The 17,495-nt window shown below is 43.6% G+C and overlaps 1 protein-coding gene across 6 annotated transcripts in view; it reads right to left on the bottom strand.

Moving 5' to 3' along the window:
- The window catches only part of tdrd9 (tudor domain containing 9), a 150,930-nt gene that overhangs the window by 115,501 nt on the left and 17,934 nt on the right, over positions 1-17,495 (bottom strand). For all 6 annotated transcript variants that reach the window (XM_073039764.1, XM_073039766.1, XM_073039768.1 and 3 more), the window contains 2 exons: positions 12,686-12,846; positions 4,893-5,114 (listed from right to left, as the gene is read on the bottom strand). In XM_073039764.1, the coding sequence (XP_072895865.1) occupies positions 4,893-5,114; positions 12,686-12,846 (383 nt within the window). The remainder of the gene's footprint in view (positions 1-4,892; positions 5,115-12,685; positions 12,847-17,495) is intronic.

The following is a 17,495-nucleotide window of genomic DNA, read 5'->3' as shown; positions in this document are numbered from 1 at the left end:
GTGTTGTCTGTGGAGGAGGAGGAGTATGAGAATTACGAGGAAGTAAAACAGGCCATTCTTCGGGCCTACGAATTGGTACCTGAGGCCTATTGACAAAAGTTCAGAAATTTAAAGAAAGGGTGAAATCAGACATATGCAGAGTTTCCCTATGAGAAGGGTGTGCTCTTGGATCGCTGGCGTGCAGCACAAATGGTGGAAGAAGATTTTTGGCATTTAAGGGAGTTAATTCTGATTAAGGAATTTAAAGGTTGTATTTTGGATGATATCCGGATGTATTTGAACGAGAAGCCGAATAAGTCCATATCCGAATTTGCAGGTTCGCAGATGAATATGCCCTAACCCACAAGACAAAGTTTTCCTTGAATAAGAGTTACCAGAAAGACCGTGGGAACGGTAGAGAAAGCCCGCCGGCTGAGGCAGAGATTCAGCCGGGAGCTAGTGGTAAAAATAAGGAGGAAGAAAGGCAAGATGGCAGGAGGGGTCCTGGCTTGACCTGTTTTAATTGTGGAAAGGTGGGTCATATTGCATCTAAGTGCTTTGCTCCGAGGAAGGAGACAGGAAAAGGGAAAGCAGCAGTCCCTACAGGGTGTATTGTGTTGATCCGTAAATCGACGAGAAAGCCCCAGGTAGATAGAATATGAGAGGGGCGTGAGAAATTTATTTCAGAAGGGACTGTGTCTGTGAAAGAGGGAGAAACACCAGTTCCAGTGCGGATCTGAAGAGACACTGGAGCTGAGCAGTCATTGATTCTCAGTAAGGTACTAGATTTTGGTCCTGAGACGGGAGAGGTAGCTTTGAGAGGCATAGGAAAAGGGACAGAAGCTGTGCCTTTGCACAAGATCATTATAAATTGTGAGCTGATATCTGGACCAGTTGAAATAGGGGTGCGATCAGAATTTCCAAGAACTGACGTGGACGTCCTTCTGGGTAACAATTTAGCTGGTGGTGAGGTTTGGTCAGCAATGAAGCTGATGAGCCAGCCTGTAAGTGTTGAGGACCCGCCCCTAGATTCCAAGATCTATCCCGCATGCGCGATCACTCGCAGCATGTCGAGAAAGGCAGCTGAGAAAGAGACCAGTTTAATTCAGGCCAGTATCGATTTGGCTGAGATGTTTTTACCGACCCTGTACCAAGAGGGGTTAGAGGGTGGTAAAACGGAGGGTAGGGAGGTGAAAGAGAGTAAAGGAGAGGAGATAGACCTACCCTTAGCCAGGAGGAAATTTATAGAGGCACAGAGTAAAAATGAGAAACAGATAAGGCTGTTAGAAGGTCCAGGGTTGGACATGGATGATCTGTCTGGCTTGACAGAACTGTTTGAAGAAGTTGAACATTTTAAATGTGTTCCTGATAATAAAATAAGGGCAGTCCTAGATGAAAAGGATGCCGTTACGTTGAAGGAGTCTGCTGGGTTAGCAGATGAGGTTGTTTCAGCCCGCAGGGTTGAGTTTACTCCAGAAGGGAGTTGCCCAGAGAATAGCTGGGAGGATCAGGGGAACTTAGAATTTGAAAAGGGGATGGGTATTGAAAGCCTGGAAGAGGCAGATGTCCCGTTTGAGTGTGTTCAAGATGTGGATGCACGTGATACTGAACCTAGTAATGGAACTCAGGAAAAGTCTGAGGTATTTGATTCAGTTAAAACGGAATGCAATCCTTGTGGGTCAGATGGACTTGGTTCAGTGAAGAAAGGGTTAACCTTGGTAATAGTGGGAAGTGAGAACTCCCAGTTGTTTGTGTTCGAAGGTGTGTTAAAAGTTAGTGAGGAGATAAAATGTGGTGATGTGGATATTATTATTGAAGGGAAAGGGAAAAATGTAGTTCCTAAATTGAATGAAGAAAATTTAAAGTCTAGATTGGTGTCAGAAGCAGTAACCAGGCTGAAGGAACAATGGCTTGTTACCAAGGTGCCTGCGAATCAATTACAGTGTGATTTGGAATGTAAAGGTGCCCCACTCGCTAATGTTATGCAAGGGTGTGCTGTGAAGAGGCAGAATTTGAAATGTTGTTTGGACAAAGAGGGATCGCTTGTAGATATTAAACTGAAAACTAATAGAATGAAGGGTCCTGAAGATAAAACTAATGACTTGCTTAAAAATAAAGAATTGTGTGGAAGTTCAGAAAATGGGCTAAGTTTGGAAAACATTGTTGATAAAATAACTCCTATGAAAGGAGCATGCAAAAGCCTATTCCCCACTGGTAAGCAAGCTAACCACGTGAGAGTTAACTGGAAAAGGGGCGAGGGTTGACGGGATGCCACTTTAAATAACAGGATCCGGTTTTAAGGGATTTCGACAAAGCATGTAAATAATAAAGACAACACCATGGAAGATTGACTGTTAAGTTTGAAAGTAAAATAAAGATTAGTATTTGCATAACCTTTTGTAATGTACATGTAAGTTAAGATCACAACTCTTTTGTTTTGCTGAAGGAATAAAAAAATGGGTGGTTATTAAAATTGGAGTCTGATGCTACAGGAATTTATTAAGGTACAAGATATTAAGATATTAAAGGAAGTGACAATGTAATCGCTAACCGTTTAGATGCTGAATTGAATGTATAACTGTATTACTCTGTAGTGAAAAAAAAAACTCTTGTATTGTGTTAGATTCTGAAATTCTGAAAGACTCTGTAGTAGTTATTTTTTACCTGTGGCAAAAATCCTTAGGATGGGGGTGTTACGAATGAGGAGCAAATCTGATGGACAGAAGGGTCCAGAATTGCCAATGCCCGCCCCCCCACCCCCCCTTTTGAGAATCGCAAGATCGCTATTATTTTGGGTCTGAGACCCAGGAAATGAGATACACAGCATGTCAGTAATGAGAGAGGCACAGGAACAACAAAGGCAGTTGTTATAGACACCGCAGAATACACAAGGTTTGGAATGTCTCCTAACAAACGCGGAACGGAACCACTGATTACTGCTATTGTCTCTTGGAGAAGGAATTGTGTATTGAGTACTGTACTATTCATTGAAACCCCTCAGGGGACAACCAGAGTGGTCTGGTTGAGGAATTGCATCATCCCAACCTGATTGACATCTGAGACCCCGTGAGTGAGGATAAAAGGTCTGGGGAAACACCCCTCAGATGCACCAGGAGAAACGCTAGAAATCCAGTGACAGCGTTTTATAGCGAAAGCCAGTGGGAGCTTGTGTGCGTCCTCCCTTGCCTGGGTGGCGGGCTCATCATGGAAGAACGGTTTAGCTAAAGGAGAGGTCATACTTGAATGGCCACAACAACGAGACACTGACGGATCAAAATCATAAAGGAAGGTTGGCAAAAACAATAGTGGTAACTGTTCCCATTCTTCTATCTCTCTCTCTCTCCAACAACTGCAACACAGCGACAAACAAACGACGGCAGCCTGTGTGAATTGAAACGAACTTTATATCTCCATCGGACAATTCATTATCCCCTAGACAACGATCGAGCTTATTTCTTATTGATTATTATTATACCCGCACTTTTAGGTTTAGTATTGACGACGTATATTATCTGTATATTTGCATTGATATCATTTTGTGTATTTTTACTAATAAATACTGTTAAAAATAGTATCACCAGACTCCAACGGACATCTCTATCTTTGCTGGTAAGTAACCCAGTTACGGGGTTCATAACAGTGCAAATTAAGAAACGAGTTTTGGATGATCTCACCTTTATGAAATATAGTATGTAGAGGGAAGCTTGAAATACAGAACAATAACCAAGCCTAGAGATAATAAATTCTGCAGAGAAGATTTCAGTAATAAGTGTAAACATTGGTTTAGTCTGATAATACTGTGCAGATAAAAATGTGGAGACTTTATGAATGAATCGCAGCAGCCTGCAGATAACAAACACTGCGCTGAATTGAATATGCCTGGACTCTTAATTTGTTTTATATTGTTTTTTGCTCTTTTTTTTGTTGCCATTTGCGTAGTGTGTTTGTTTTTTTGCACATGGGGAAGGGCTTGATGTTTTTCTTTGAACAGGTTCCATGGTTTTCTTTGTTTCATGGCTGTCTGTGGAGAATTCTAACTTCAGGGTTGTGTACTGCTTACATACTCCTGATAATAAATGTACTTTCAATCTTTGAACAGTTGAATGAGTGATCCAAAAATCTTATAGATGATGCCAAATAATTTGGTATATTGTCATATAATGTTCAGAAAAAGTTGCTGAGAAACAGAATTTGTTGTGACAGCTGAGCTTTTCCCAAATCAGTACTTTTTACTGATAAGAAAGTTAGGCAATAATTAGTTAGTTTGGTATTTTGCAAAACAAAATACATTATTGTGAACACCTGCTTAAAAAAATGGGGTAGGCCCATGCTGAAAACTACCAGCACTTAATCTTTGAAAACCAAATAATCACACAAACCACCATAAGCCATACAAGGGCAATTCTGAACTGGAGCCCAGCCTACCTGGAACTCCCCAATATGAAGGATTCAATCTATTTCCAATGATGATTACAGGAATGCAAAAAAAAGGTGAAGGGGGCAAGTTACCATTATTTCACTTCATTGTTTAAAAATTACAGCATTTGTATTTTAATTATCTTTTTATTAAAAACCAATTTAATAGATTATAAGTTTCTGAACATTACTAAAATTTGATTTTTAAAAAACAAAACATGTAGTTCAACCCTTCCCCCTCTTTAGCCATCAATGCCTGTCAAAAGTAGAGTCTTAGCAATCTACCAGAGATCTAGGTATGTCAGAACACACAGCAGGAGACTAGAGGGACAGTAAAATAAGTTTTCAAGATCTGGGTAAATTGAGTGCAAGGTTAAAGCTTATTCAATGTCAGTTAGCTTAAACAGTCACAATACAACATACCAAAAATTTTCACAACCAACATAAAATTACAAAACAAAAATATTTTTAAAAAAGTGCCAAAAACATCAACATACCTGATACCCAACCAAGCCTCCCAGAGACAAAAGGCGTTCTTTGCAGATCCAACGTGCAATACTGATTGCTCCAATTTTTCGTGGTTGTGTTACTACAATATTGCAGAATGCATTTTTTCTTAAGTAGTATTCAAGAATATATTGTGGTAGTTGTGTAGTCTTGCCACTACCAGTAGCACCTTGAATGATGACGACTGAATTGTTTTCAATGAGATTAATTAACTGCAATTACAAAACAAGTAATAAATGCGCATGTAGTGTAAAATGCAGAGCCTGAAAAAATAATCTGAAATGAGACTCCAGAATCTGACATGATAGTCTGATAAGTAAAGTTACAAGATGGAGAAATAAAAAAGTTATCAGTTTACCTCAGATGAAAAGAAATTTATTGCACACATTGAACCTTCACATCAACGACAATGGTAGTAAAATACCCAAAATTAAATCTAACAGGAGGGAGAAATTTATTCAGAAGCATAAATTAGAAAACTTACACCCTACCAGTTAAGAACTATCAAATGATGCATGTTACAAAGTGATTCATTAGTACTCCTCAGAGATGGAAAGCTAAATTTCAACCTTAGACCAATGATAGATAGATAGATAGATAGATACTTTATTCATCCCCATGGGGAAATTCAATGTGACTAACTTGTAATAGTGTTCTGTACGTGGTTCCATGAAACCAGGCTGAATGCAGATGAGTAATAAATTACTTGCTAAGGATGTCCATGTAACAATAAATTTAAGATTATATACTGCCGGCCAAACATTGTGGTTACCTTATCAGTTAACTGTAGAGAGCACCCTGGTGTATGATGCAAGCAATATCTGGTTCGCTAGTGACTTCCAGGAAAAACTGGATGGGAAATGAGAAAGATCGGTACCACTGGAAAGACAGCTGACCTCCGAGAAAGACTGGCACAGGCAGACAAAGCTAGTAACCTTGAATACAGCACTCACAAGACGGCACCATACAAGCTACAGATGAACTAAGTAAGTAATAACTACAGTCTCCAGGGTGGGGAGTGGGGTGGTGGTGAGGAGGATGACAGACTCAATAGGACAGACAGAAAGGCAATGGCCAGGACTGGAAATATGATAACAAGAAGGATCAAGCAAACAACACTGACCAGGGAGCCATTCATTGCAATGTCTCTTTGCGGCAAAATCTGCAAAGACATCAAAGGCCTCAAGATATGTGGAATGAAGACGACTCAATTGCAATGTACGGGCTCAACATCCAGTGAGACAATGGAGAAATCGAACCAGGAAACACCCCACGGAGCTGAAGATCTCTCCACACCTGAGCTGCCACAGCGCCAAAGAAGAGACCAAATAAGTGCCTCCTCTGACCCCCTAATATATTCTTCAAGGAAAGCGAAGATCAGATGGCCTAGATCATCAGACAATGTATTTTCAAAGCAGTTCGATGATAACCTGGATTGCATCTTGGTAGCTACATTGGCAGGACCTGTCTACAGGAAAATCAACTCCCTCACAGTCATTGTGTTCACTTTGCGAAAGAATGATTTGGCCCCATGGAGAAGAAAGGGGATCGTAAAACATGATGGCAACCAAACAGGAAGGAAAGGGAGATTCGCCACCTGAGAGATAAAGACCTGAACAAACAATTCAAAATTAGTTTACCTGATGAAAAAAGTGTCAAAGTTCTAATCAGCAGACTGCAGGAACAGCTGCACAAGCTCAGGAGCATGGAGCAGCTGCGAAAGTGACGGAGGGAGAAAGAGAGAAGGAGAACGCAGTTTGTTAAAAACCCATTCAGGCTCACCAGGGCTCTTCTCAGCCAGTGGAAATCTGGCACCCTAACCAGCTCAAAGCAGGAGGAAGAAGAATTTCTGTGGGAATCACACAGTGATCCCTGTAGGAATCAGCGTCTAGAATTCAATCCAAGTCTTCCAGCCAAGAATTCCAGTAACTTAGCTGAACATGACAGGTGGTCCAGGATATTATCAAGAGAGAAAAGTCATCTGCCACCCCAGGACCAAGTGGTATGCTCCACAAGGTATATAAGAAATACACAAAACTCCTCCAGAGGTTGTCGAAGATAATGAGGAAAATTTGGACCAAAATTTGCACCAAGCTGGAAAATGGCTGAAAGGTACTTTGTTCCCAAGGAAGAGGATTCTATAATCACCTAATTTAGGACAATCTCCCTCCTTAGTGTGAAGTGCAAGATATTCTTCTTGGTGCTTGCAAGAAGACTGGTCTCTTACTTAACAGGTAATAACTTTATCAACACATCCATCCAGAAAGGTGGCATCCTGGGTTTCTCTGTTGTGTTAACACTGAGGGGCTATGATGACAAATTAATAAACCAAGCAAGATCAGGCCAAAAGTGGCCAACCAACTCAGCCATAGACCAGGCAATAAGCTCCCTGTAATTGAGACATCATTGGCAACCCATGCCTGGGATGGCAAAGCCTCGGCTCTGCACACTTCCAACGATGGGGGAGTGCAAGGGCAAGAGACAGACGAGACATGGGCCAGGCAGAACCTGAGGACAAAAGGCAGGTATCAAAGGAGTGGAATTGGGCACCTGGATGAAATGAGATCTTCCTAAGTGCAAGATCACTTGGACAGAGCTTTGGAAACTGGAGCCCTTCTGCATTTCATTCCTCCTAGATGTCCGTGTATGACATTAACCCTACACCATCGCAACTACACATGGGGCTGAGAGAAGACCCTAACTGCAAGCTGTGTGGTCAGCAGGGTTCACTGGCACAGATACTGTCAGGATGCAAAACAGCTTTAACACAAGGACAGCATAGGTGGCGCCGCAACAAGTTCCTGCTGTCCCTAGCTGACACACTAGAGCAGGAGAGGTGTAAAACGAGACCAGCTGGCAGAGAGGCAAACAAGGCAGTCATTTTCATCAATGAGAGGGCCACACCGGTCATATCAAAGAAGCCAAAATCCAATCTGCTGCAAAATGCCAAATCATGGGAGATGAGGGCCAATGTGGGGAGGAAGTTGCAGTTCCCAGAGGTGGTGCAAGCCACACTTCAACCAGACATTGTACTGTGGTTCACCAAAGACAAGTAAATCATGCTGCTGGAGCTCAGTACCATGGGAGGCTCACGTCAGGACCTAAGGATGGCAGACATGGCCAATCCCTGTTGAGGTCAGATATAGAGGGTTCCCGGCAAGGCTGGCATAGAGGTAGCTGTCTGCACTGGGCCTTGATGAAAAGAGCAAGCAGCTTACAGGATGGGGAGAAAGCAGAAAGAGCCTCTTGCTGGCTATGGAGCAGGTGAGAGGAGCTGTGCTGGAAGTCAGGAGCAGATGGGCAGTGACCTGGTCACCACCGCTGACCTACTAACTGGAGAGTGTAGTTGTTAAGGGTCATAACACTCTATGAAGGTTGGGCACCATCTGATGACATCTGCTCCTGGCCAAAGGCTACCGTTACCTCATCAAGTAACTGAAGAGAGCACCGTGGTGTTTAATGCAAGGTTATCTAAAGTTTGTATATTTGACTAGCTGGCCTTAAACTTCCATGAAGGGCAAAAAAAAAACAATCAGCAGTGCTAGCAGGAAATTACATGATGTATTGTGTTTTATTTTTTAATCAAGATTATACTCAAAGGCATTTGTACATCACAGTTTTAAAATCTTCCACAAAACAGCATAAATGGCCAAACAATTTTAATGCAATTTTTTGCAGGCACAAGTTTATTGATAATAGCCGAAAAAGTAAAGGTTTTTCTTAAAATGAAAGTGACACAACTTTAAATAAAGGATATAACTGAAGAACTTGTTACAGTTACAGTTAGAATACAAAATCTTCTTCCAGTATACTGATGACAGTATTGATGCCAATTTCAGCTCTCATATAGAACATGAATGCTTCATCACCTTTGCTGCCAACTTCAACCCTAATCTCACTTTCAGATATACCTATCTGCAAATTTTCTTAATCCTTTCTCGACTTTGACATAATGATTCAGCAACCAACATCCACTATAAACACTTAGGTTCTCTCAGCTACCAAAAGTATACCTTGTTCAATCCCATTTTCTGTAAGGATTCCACTCCCTTCTCTGCTTTCTATGGCTTGGCCAGATCTGATCTGACAACAAAGCTTTCTAAATTAGATTTTCTAAGATATGAAATTCCTTGTTCTCAACTGATCGACCTCCAAATCCAAGATCAACCTCTGTAATTTCATCTGTCTTCTGTATAATGTGAAGACCAGTGACGCCTTCAAGATTATTTAACGTCATTTCTTGTACACAGTGAAAAGGAGAATGAAAAAAATTGTTACTCTAGATCCAATGAGGCACACAAAAAACCACAAAAGAATATAATACAGTATAAATTCATGAATTAGCCTACTCTATATACATAGATTGATTATGTGTCTATAAAGTGATGCTAGCACATGTCAATTCATAGGTGACTGATAGGAAATTAAAAAAGTAGAGGTGGCTGGGAGCATGGAGGGGTAGGTTAGTTGGTCAATGTTAGTTGATCAGCCTCACTGCTTGGGGAAAGTATCTGTTTTTGAGTCTGTTACATGCAAACAGGTACTTGCAGCCACAAGTGAGAGCTGAGTATTCAGTGGGGAAATCAAAGGTACTATTCAAGATGATTGTTGAAACCTTCAAATTCTTCATAATTCCTAACTTCTTGAGGTAGATTAAATATTTTTTTTTCCTTCCCAGCTGAATCTGGCATTTCCAAGACTGAATGCTTGAATCCGCAGTTAGCAAAACCGTTCTAAATTGTCCTAATTCTTATCTCTTGTCAACTATCAGTGACAAAAACAAAAATCACTGATTTTTGAACACAAACACATGGAATTGACACTATTTAAAAGTTTCACACTGTGGTGTTTAACAGCCACACAAGTGCACGTGACTGACACCAGTTAGAAACTGTTTGGCAACAATCTCCTGTCCCAACAAAGCAGCATAGAATCCCAAATTCCAGACACTTCTTGATTAGTTTTTGTTCTGTAAGAGTTGTTTCAAATAAGTGGCTGCCCTAATTAGCCAATGACCAAATTAACCAGAATCCACTGTACACATCCTTGATGCCAGGTAGGCTGATGCCACCAGTTATCAATTGGGCATTTTTGACTACCTGATGCAGAGCATTCGTGTGGGCCACAGTCCAGCTTCCATACCTAGCAGTGATGCACCTTATTGACACAGAGCTAGACTGAACTAGAATTAAGATAAACTGAACTTTCTTGGACTCTTTTGATTTTGTGTTTTATATTGTGTCTTTGTTTTTTTTTTATCATTTGCATGATTTTTTTCCACTCATTGAGTGGGGGGGGGGGGTGTAGCTCTGAGGTTTTTCTTTGAATGGATTCCAATTTTTTTTGTTTCATGGCTATCTGAAGGAAGACAAATCACAGGGTTGTATACTGTATGCATAAAGTACTTTGATAATAAATGTATTTTGAATCCCCTGCCTGCTCATGTGCCTGTCTGGATGCCTATTAAATGTTGTTACTGTATTTGTTTCTACCACCTTTCCTGAAAGTGTATACCAGGCAACACCATTTTATCAGGTCACCTCTCAATCTCCAACACAACAGACAGAACAATTCACCCCACAGCTGAAATGATCTAATCTAGGCAGCATCCTGGTGAATGTTCACCAGGATGCTGCACATTCCATCAAAACTTCAAGCAGCATAACCAAAGTTTTACAAAGCTGAAATAGTACTTGCCAAATTGTATTCACGAAGCCCTGACTTATAAACGCAAATATATATGCCTTCTATACCACCCTATCTATGTTGGCTCTTGCACCCAATGATCCCTTTTGAACATCAATGGTCCTAAGGGTCCTGTTGTTTGCTATATACTTATTTGATCTCCCCAATGCAATGCTTCACACTTGTCTGGATTAAATTCTATCTACCATTTCTCTGCTCACATTTTCAAATTATCTATATCCAGCTTCATGTATTTTTGACAACTTCCTTACTACCTGCAACTCATCCAATTTTTTTGTCATCTGCAAACTTACTAATCAGAAAGAAAGCTCAATAAAGTTTGTATGATATGATCTCCCCCATACAAAGCCACAATGACCATCACTAAAAAGCCCAATCTTTTCCAGAAGTGGGTAAGTGTCCCCAAGACCTTCTCCAATAATTTCCCTACTATTGATAAAAGGCTCACTACTCCACAATTTCCTGATTTGTGCTTCAACATTCTTTAACAAAGGAACAGCATTATCTATTTCCCAGTCCTCTAGGACTTTGCCCATGATTAAAGAGGATATAAAGATCTCTAAGGAGTGCCTGACAGTAATGAGGATGGCACACCTTCCACAAGATTGAAAAGCTGAGCCTGCTGGGCCTGAACACCTCCCTCTGCAACTGGATCCTAGACTTCCTGACTGGGAGACCTCAGTCAGTCCGGATCGGAGGCAGCATCTGCAACACCATCACACTGAGCACAGGGGGCCCCCCCAGGGCTGTGTCTCAGTCCACTGCTGTTCACTCTGCTGACCCACAACTGTGCAGCAATACACAGCTTGAATTACATCATCAAGTTCGCCAATGACACGACCGTGGTGGGTCTCATCTGCAAGGATGAGTCAGCATAGAGAGAAGAGGTGCAGCGGCTAACGGACTGGTGCAGAGCCAGCAACCTGTCTCTGAATGTGAACAAAAGAAATGGCTGTTGACTTCAGGAGAGCATGGAGCAACCACTCTCCATTGACCATCAACAGCTCCTCCGTAGAGAATGTCAAGAGCACCAAATTTCTTGATGTTCACCTGGCGGAGAATTTTACCTGGTCCCTCAACACCAGCTCCATAGCCAAGAAAGCCCAGCAGCGTCTCTACTTTCTGTGAAAGCTGAGAAAAGTCCATCTCCCACCTCCCATCCTCACCACATTCTACAGAGGATGTAGCAAGAGCATCCTGAGCAGCTGCGTGGTTTGGAAATTGCACCATCTCGGATCATAAGACCCTGCAGCTGATAGTGAGGTCAGCTGAAGGGATCATTGGGGCCTCTCTTCCCGCCATTACAGACATTTACACAACATGCTGCATCCGCAAAGCTAACAGCATTGTGAAGGACCCAACGCACCCCTCATACAAACTCCTGTCCCTCCTGCCATCTGGCAAAAGGTACCAAAGCATTCGGTCTCTCATGACTACAGACTGTGTAACAGTTTCTTCTCCCAAGCTATTAGACTCAATTCCCAGAGTCTAGTCTGACACCAACTTACACAGACACACACACACTCAACTGAACACCACTCCACTCCCTTTGCAATTTTTGCTCATTTCTTTCTCAATTCCTGCTAAAACATTGTTTACATTTGCATTATTATATTGTAATTTGCCCTTTACTGTGCCTATTGTCTTGTTTATTAATTATTGTACTATCTTGCACTGTTTTGTGCACTTTATGTAGTCCTGTGTAGGTCTGAAGTCTAATGTAGTATTGTGTTGTTTCAGGTAGTCTAGTGTAGTTTTGTGTTGTTTCATGTAGTACCATCGTCCTGGAGGAACTTTGTTTCGTTTTTACTGTGTACCGTACCAGCAGTTATGGTTGAAATGACAATAAAAGGCGACTTAACTTGACAAAGTAGTAATAACCATTCAGTTAAAATATTTTTGATGTAGAACTATCAGCACATTGACTTTAACTTTGGTCAAAGTACTGGCCTTTACTGTATTTTACAATCTTTTAAAATGAAGCACGTTTACAATTATACAAACTCATCATAAATGTGATGCTTAATTATGACACAATAATTGAAACTAAAGAGCAAAAATTGAAGATTATTCCTACCTGTTCTTTGTATTTAGTAATTGGCAATTCGGGGTACCTATAGTCTGCCAGATTTATGCTACTTGTTGCTTTTACATCAGAAAGAACATTTCTTGAGTTCATACTGTACATCTTGGGAAGGTCCTTGGCATCAAACTTTTGCATTGTACTGCTGTCCACATCTGGATGACAATGAATGTTTAACTTAAAACCTCTAATTTTAAGAATTTTTTTTTTACATGAAAAATAAAATATTAAGATTTTTATAAAGTTTGGCATGCATTCTGTAAAATGTATACTTATATAGTGTAACAAAGTTTGCATTTTTCTTTCCTGATGTATTCAGCGCCGAACTTCTAAACAGGATACACTACTCTAACCTCGGTCACTGGAAGTGATAACCAAATGCACAGAAGAAAACACAGGTGTGTGCGCATGACATATCAAGTGATATTAAATATGATTTGATTCAAAGCCATCATAGAATCAAAATTACAACATGCCCCAGAGTGGCAGATTTAATATTCAAGGATTTCAATTTTGCAATATTTAAAATTTTTCAGCAATTTCCAATTGAAACATGACATTCAAAAGGTCTAGGTGTACTTGTGTGTTTATATATAAAAGGAGACAATGAGAGAAAGAAAATTTTCACTATGTAGCTTTATGTAATTAATATGCACCAATTTAATTGTCAGGAGAAGGAGGGAAAAGGGCAGCCAGTGCAGAGTACCCCTATGGCTGTTCCCCTCAGTAAGTATATCACTTTGGATACTCTTGAGGGGGACAACCTATCGGGGGGGGGGGGGGGGGAGGAGAAAGAGTTGGAGCACCAGGTATCTGCCTCAGGAAAGAAGGTGAAGAGAACTGTTGTAGTGATAAGAGATTCCACAGATAGAGGAATAGAGATGATATTCTGTGGATACGAAAGACACCTGGTTGAAATGTTGCCTTCCAGATACCAGGGTTAGGGATATGTTGGATTGGGTCCATAGCATTCTAAAACGGGTGGTGAGGAGCCAGAAATCTTGGTACATATTGGCAGCAATGACATAGGGAGGAAAGGCAGGGTGATCTTAAGATTTTAGGGAGCAAGGTAGAGAGCTGAAAAGCAGGACCTCCAGGATAGTAATCTCTGGATTGTTGTTTGTGACACATGACAGTCAGAGTACAAATAGCACTGGTAGATGAATGTGTGGCTGAGGAACTGGCACAGGGAGCAGGGGTCCAGATTTCCAGATTATTGGGATATCTTCTGAGGATCTCCTGTACAAAATGGATGGGTTACACCTGAACCCAAAGTGGATCAATATCCCTACAGGCAGGTCTGTAAGAGCTATACAGGAGAATTTAAATGAATCTGGTAATGGGATGGGAACCAGAGTGATAGGGCTGTGGATGGAGTAGTTGGTTTACAAAAAAAAGGCAGCATGTAGTGAGATTGCCTACAAGGACAGGCTGATGATGGCAAAATTACAGTCAATGGGATGAGTTACAATGAAGAAGGGAGACAAAAATCAAAAAGGGCTGTGAATGCTGGACTGGAGGTGTTATATTTGAATGCATCCAACATACAGAACAAGGTAGATGAACTTGTAGCGCAGTTAAAGGTTGGCAGATATGATATTATGAGCATCACAGAATCATGGCTGAAAGAAGATTATAGCTGGAAGTTTAATGTCCAAGAATACACATTGTATTGAAAGGACAGGCATTTAGGCAGAGAGGTGGGTTGGCTTTGTTGATTAAAAAACTGAAATCAAATGGTGAGAGTGTGGTGAACTACATATACCTGTCTGGACACGCCCCCCCCCCCCCCCCACTGACTGCTCCTGTGGCTCCTCCCACAGACACCTGTATAAAGGCCAGTGGAGGCACTGCTCCTCCCTCAGTCTCCAGGATGTTGTGTGGTGGGCTCTTGCTGCTGACACTGCTGACGGTGCTTTCTTCCAGCTAATAAAAGCCTACCTTGACTCACATCTCTGAGAGTTATTGATGGTGCATCAATTTTATTAGCTGGAATTTTAAAGCATGGAAAGTATTTTACGTCTGGAAAAATTGGACATTGATCCTCAAGCTCCAGAAGCAGCTATTGCCTTTAAACTCTGGCTTGCATGCTTCCAATCATACTTGGAAGAGATTCCTGTGACTGAGCCTGCTATCATGCACAAAATCCTCTACTCCAAAGTCAGTCCGCGGGTATACTCCCTTATCAGGGACCTCCCGACCTACCAAGGGACACTGGACGCCCTCAAAAGACAGTACCTGCGGCCGGTGAACACCATCTACGCTAGACATCGCTTAGTGACGTGGCAGCAGCAGGCCGGAGAGTCAAGCGCTGAGTTTGTCCGAGCCCTACAGACACTCGTGCGGGCCTGCGACTGCAGGGGACTGACAGCAGAACAGCACGCGGAGTGCCTGGTACAAGACACCTTCGTTACAGGGATCAGGTCAGTGTACATGCACCAGCAGCTGCTGGAAAACGCCGATCTTACCTTACGCTCGGTGATCGAGCTGGCTGACACGCTGGAGGCTGCTCTGCACAATGCTGACGCTGTCCAGCCACGCAATTTCCCGCCGGCCCTGTGGACGCCGCAGAGCCCGCCACCCGCCGGTGCATCGACCTCGGCTGCTGCCAGTCACGAGTCCGTGCACTCCCCGCAATCGACCACAGCTGCTGCCAGTCGCAAGTCCGCGCAGTGTTACTTCTGCGGACTCGAAAAGCACCCCCAAAAACGCTGCCTGGCCCGAGAAGCTACCTGCTCCAGCTGCGGAAAGAAGGGCCATTTCGCCAAGGTCTGTAAGTCTAAACCACGAGCGGGGTCAAGCAGCGCCACGTGCGAGGCATGGGGGTGGCCATCTTTGTCGGCGCTACCTCCAACCCACGGGTGCTTACCGGGCACCAAGACGGCGATTCCACTCTGGGCTCCGTAACCCTCGACCAAAGCGCCCCACACCAGCTTGCAAGGTCAATGATGGACATCCTGGTGGAGGGGCACAGGACTAGCTGCCTGTTTGACAAGGGCAGCACTGAGAGTTTTATTCACCCGGACACGGTGCAACACTGCGGACTCGTGACACAGCCGGTAAGCCAGAAGGTCACCATGGCTTCTGGGTCGCATTCCACAGACATCCGGGGGGATTGTGTAGCGACATTGGTGGTGCAGGGCACAGAATATCGGGACTTTGCGCTACTGGTCATGCCTCAAATGTGTGCGCCTGTGCTATTGGGGCTGGACTTCCAGAGCCACCTAAAAAGTGTGACTATGGGATATGACGGGCCCCTCCCACCACTCACTGTCAGGAATCCTCAGTTTTGTGGGACTTCGTCATATACCCCGCTACTGACCACACACACACACCGACCTGCACATCCCACCCAACACCATGCCGACAGCTGCGCTACTGACACCACTTGCAGCCTCTCCACCCTCAAGATCCCTCCCCCACTGCTGTTTGCCAACCTGACCCCCGACTGTAAACCTGTGGCAACTAAAAGCAGGAGGTACAGCGCGGGGGACAGGGCCTTCAATTAGTCGGGGGTGCAGTGGCTGCTCAGGGAGGGGATCATTGAGCCAAGCACAAGTCCTTGGAGGGCCCAGGTGGTTGTTGTTCCGATCAGGCAGAAAAATAGGATGATCGTGGACTATAGCCCGACCATCAATAGGTTCATGCAGCTTGACGCGTACCCCTACTCCGCATTGCGGATATGGTCAACCAGATAGCTCAGTACAAGGTGTACTCGACCATAGATCTGAAATCTGCTTACCACCAGCTCCCCATCCGCCCAGAGGATCGTCCCTACACCGCCTTCGAGGCAGGTGGCAGGCTCTATCACTTCCTGTGCGTCCCCTTCGGTGTCACAAATGGTGTCTCTGTCTTCCAGAGGGAAATGGACTGGATGGTGGACCAGTGCCAACTGAAGGCCATATTTCCATATCTGGATAACATCACCATCTGCGGTCACGACTGGCTGGATCACAACACCAACCTCCAATGATTTTTCCAAGTGGCCAAAGCTCTGAACCTTACCTATAACAGGGACAAGTGTGTGTTCGGAACCACCCGACTTGCTATCCTTGGGTATATTGTGGAGAACGGGGTAATTGGCCCTAATCCAGACCGTATGCGCCCCCTGTTAGAACTCCCTCTTCCCACCACCCTCAGAGCCCTCAGACGGTGCCTGGGCTTCCTTTCCTATTACGCCCAATGGGTCCCTCATTACGCAGACAAGGCCCGCCCTCTGGTCAAGTCCACCACATTTCCCGTCAGCCGAGGCCCGCGCAGCCTTCAACTGCATTAAAGGGGACATTGCCAAAGCAACGATGCATGCAGTGGACGAGACCATTCCCTTTCAAGTAGAGAGTGACGCCTCCGACTTCGCGCTGGCTGCTACCCTCAATCAGGCAGGCAGGCCAGTAGCATTCTTCTCTCGTACCCTTCAAAGCCCTGAAATTCAGCACTCCGCGGTGGAGAAAGAAGCCCAGGCCATAGTGGAAGCTATTAGGCACTGCAGGCACTATCTCGCTGGCAAAAGGTTCACCTTGCTGACCGACCAGCGCTCAGTTGCGTTCATGTTCAGCAACCAACAGCGGGGCAAAATCAAAAATGATAAAATTTTGTGGTGGAGAATAGAACTCTCCACCTACAACTATGATATCCTGTACCGGCCTGGAAGGCTCAATGAGCCCCCTGATGCCCTATCCCGGGGAGCATGTGCCAGCGTGCAGCTCGACCAACTATACGCCCTCCATGCAGATCTTTGCCACCCGGGGGTCACCCGATTTTACCATTTCATGAAAGCCCAGAACCTGCCTTACTCCCTTGAGGA

The sequence above is a fragment of the Hemitrygon akajei genome, chromosome 3, assembly GCF_048418815.1.
Source record: "Hemitrygon akajei chromosome 3, sHemAka1.3, whole genome shotgun sequence".
NCBI classification, from domain to species: domain Eukaryota; kingdom Metazoa; phylum Chordata; class Chondrichthyes; order Myliobatiformes; family Dasyatidae; genus Hemitrygon; species Hemitrygon akajei.
This window is presented reverse-complemented; position numbering and strand designations above follow the sequence as displayed.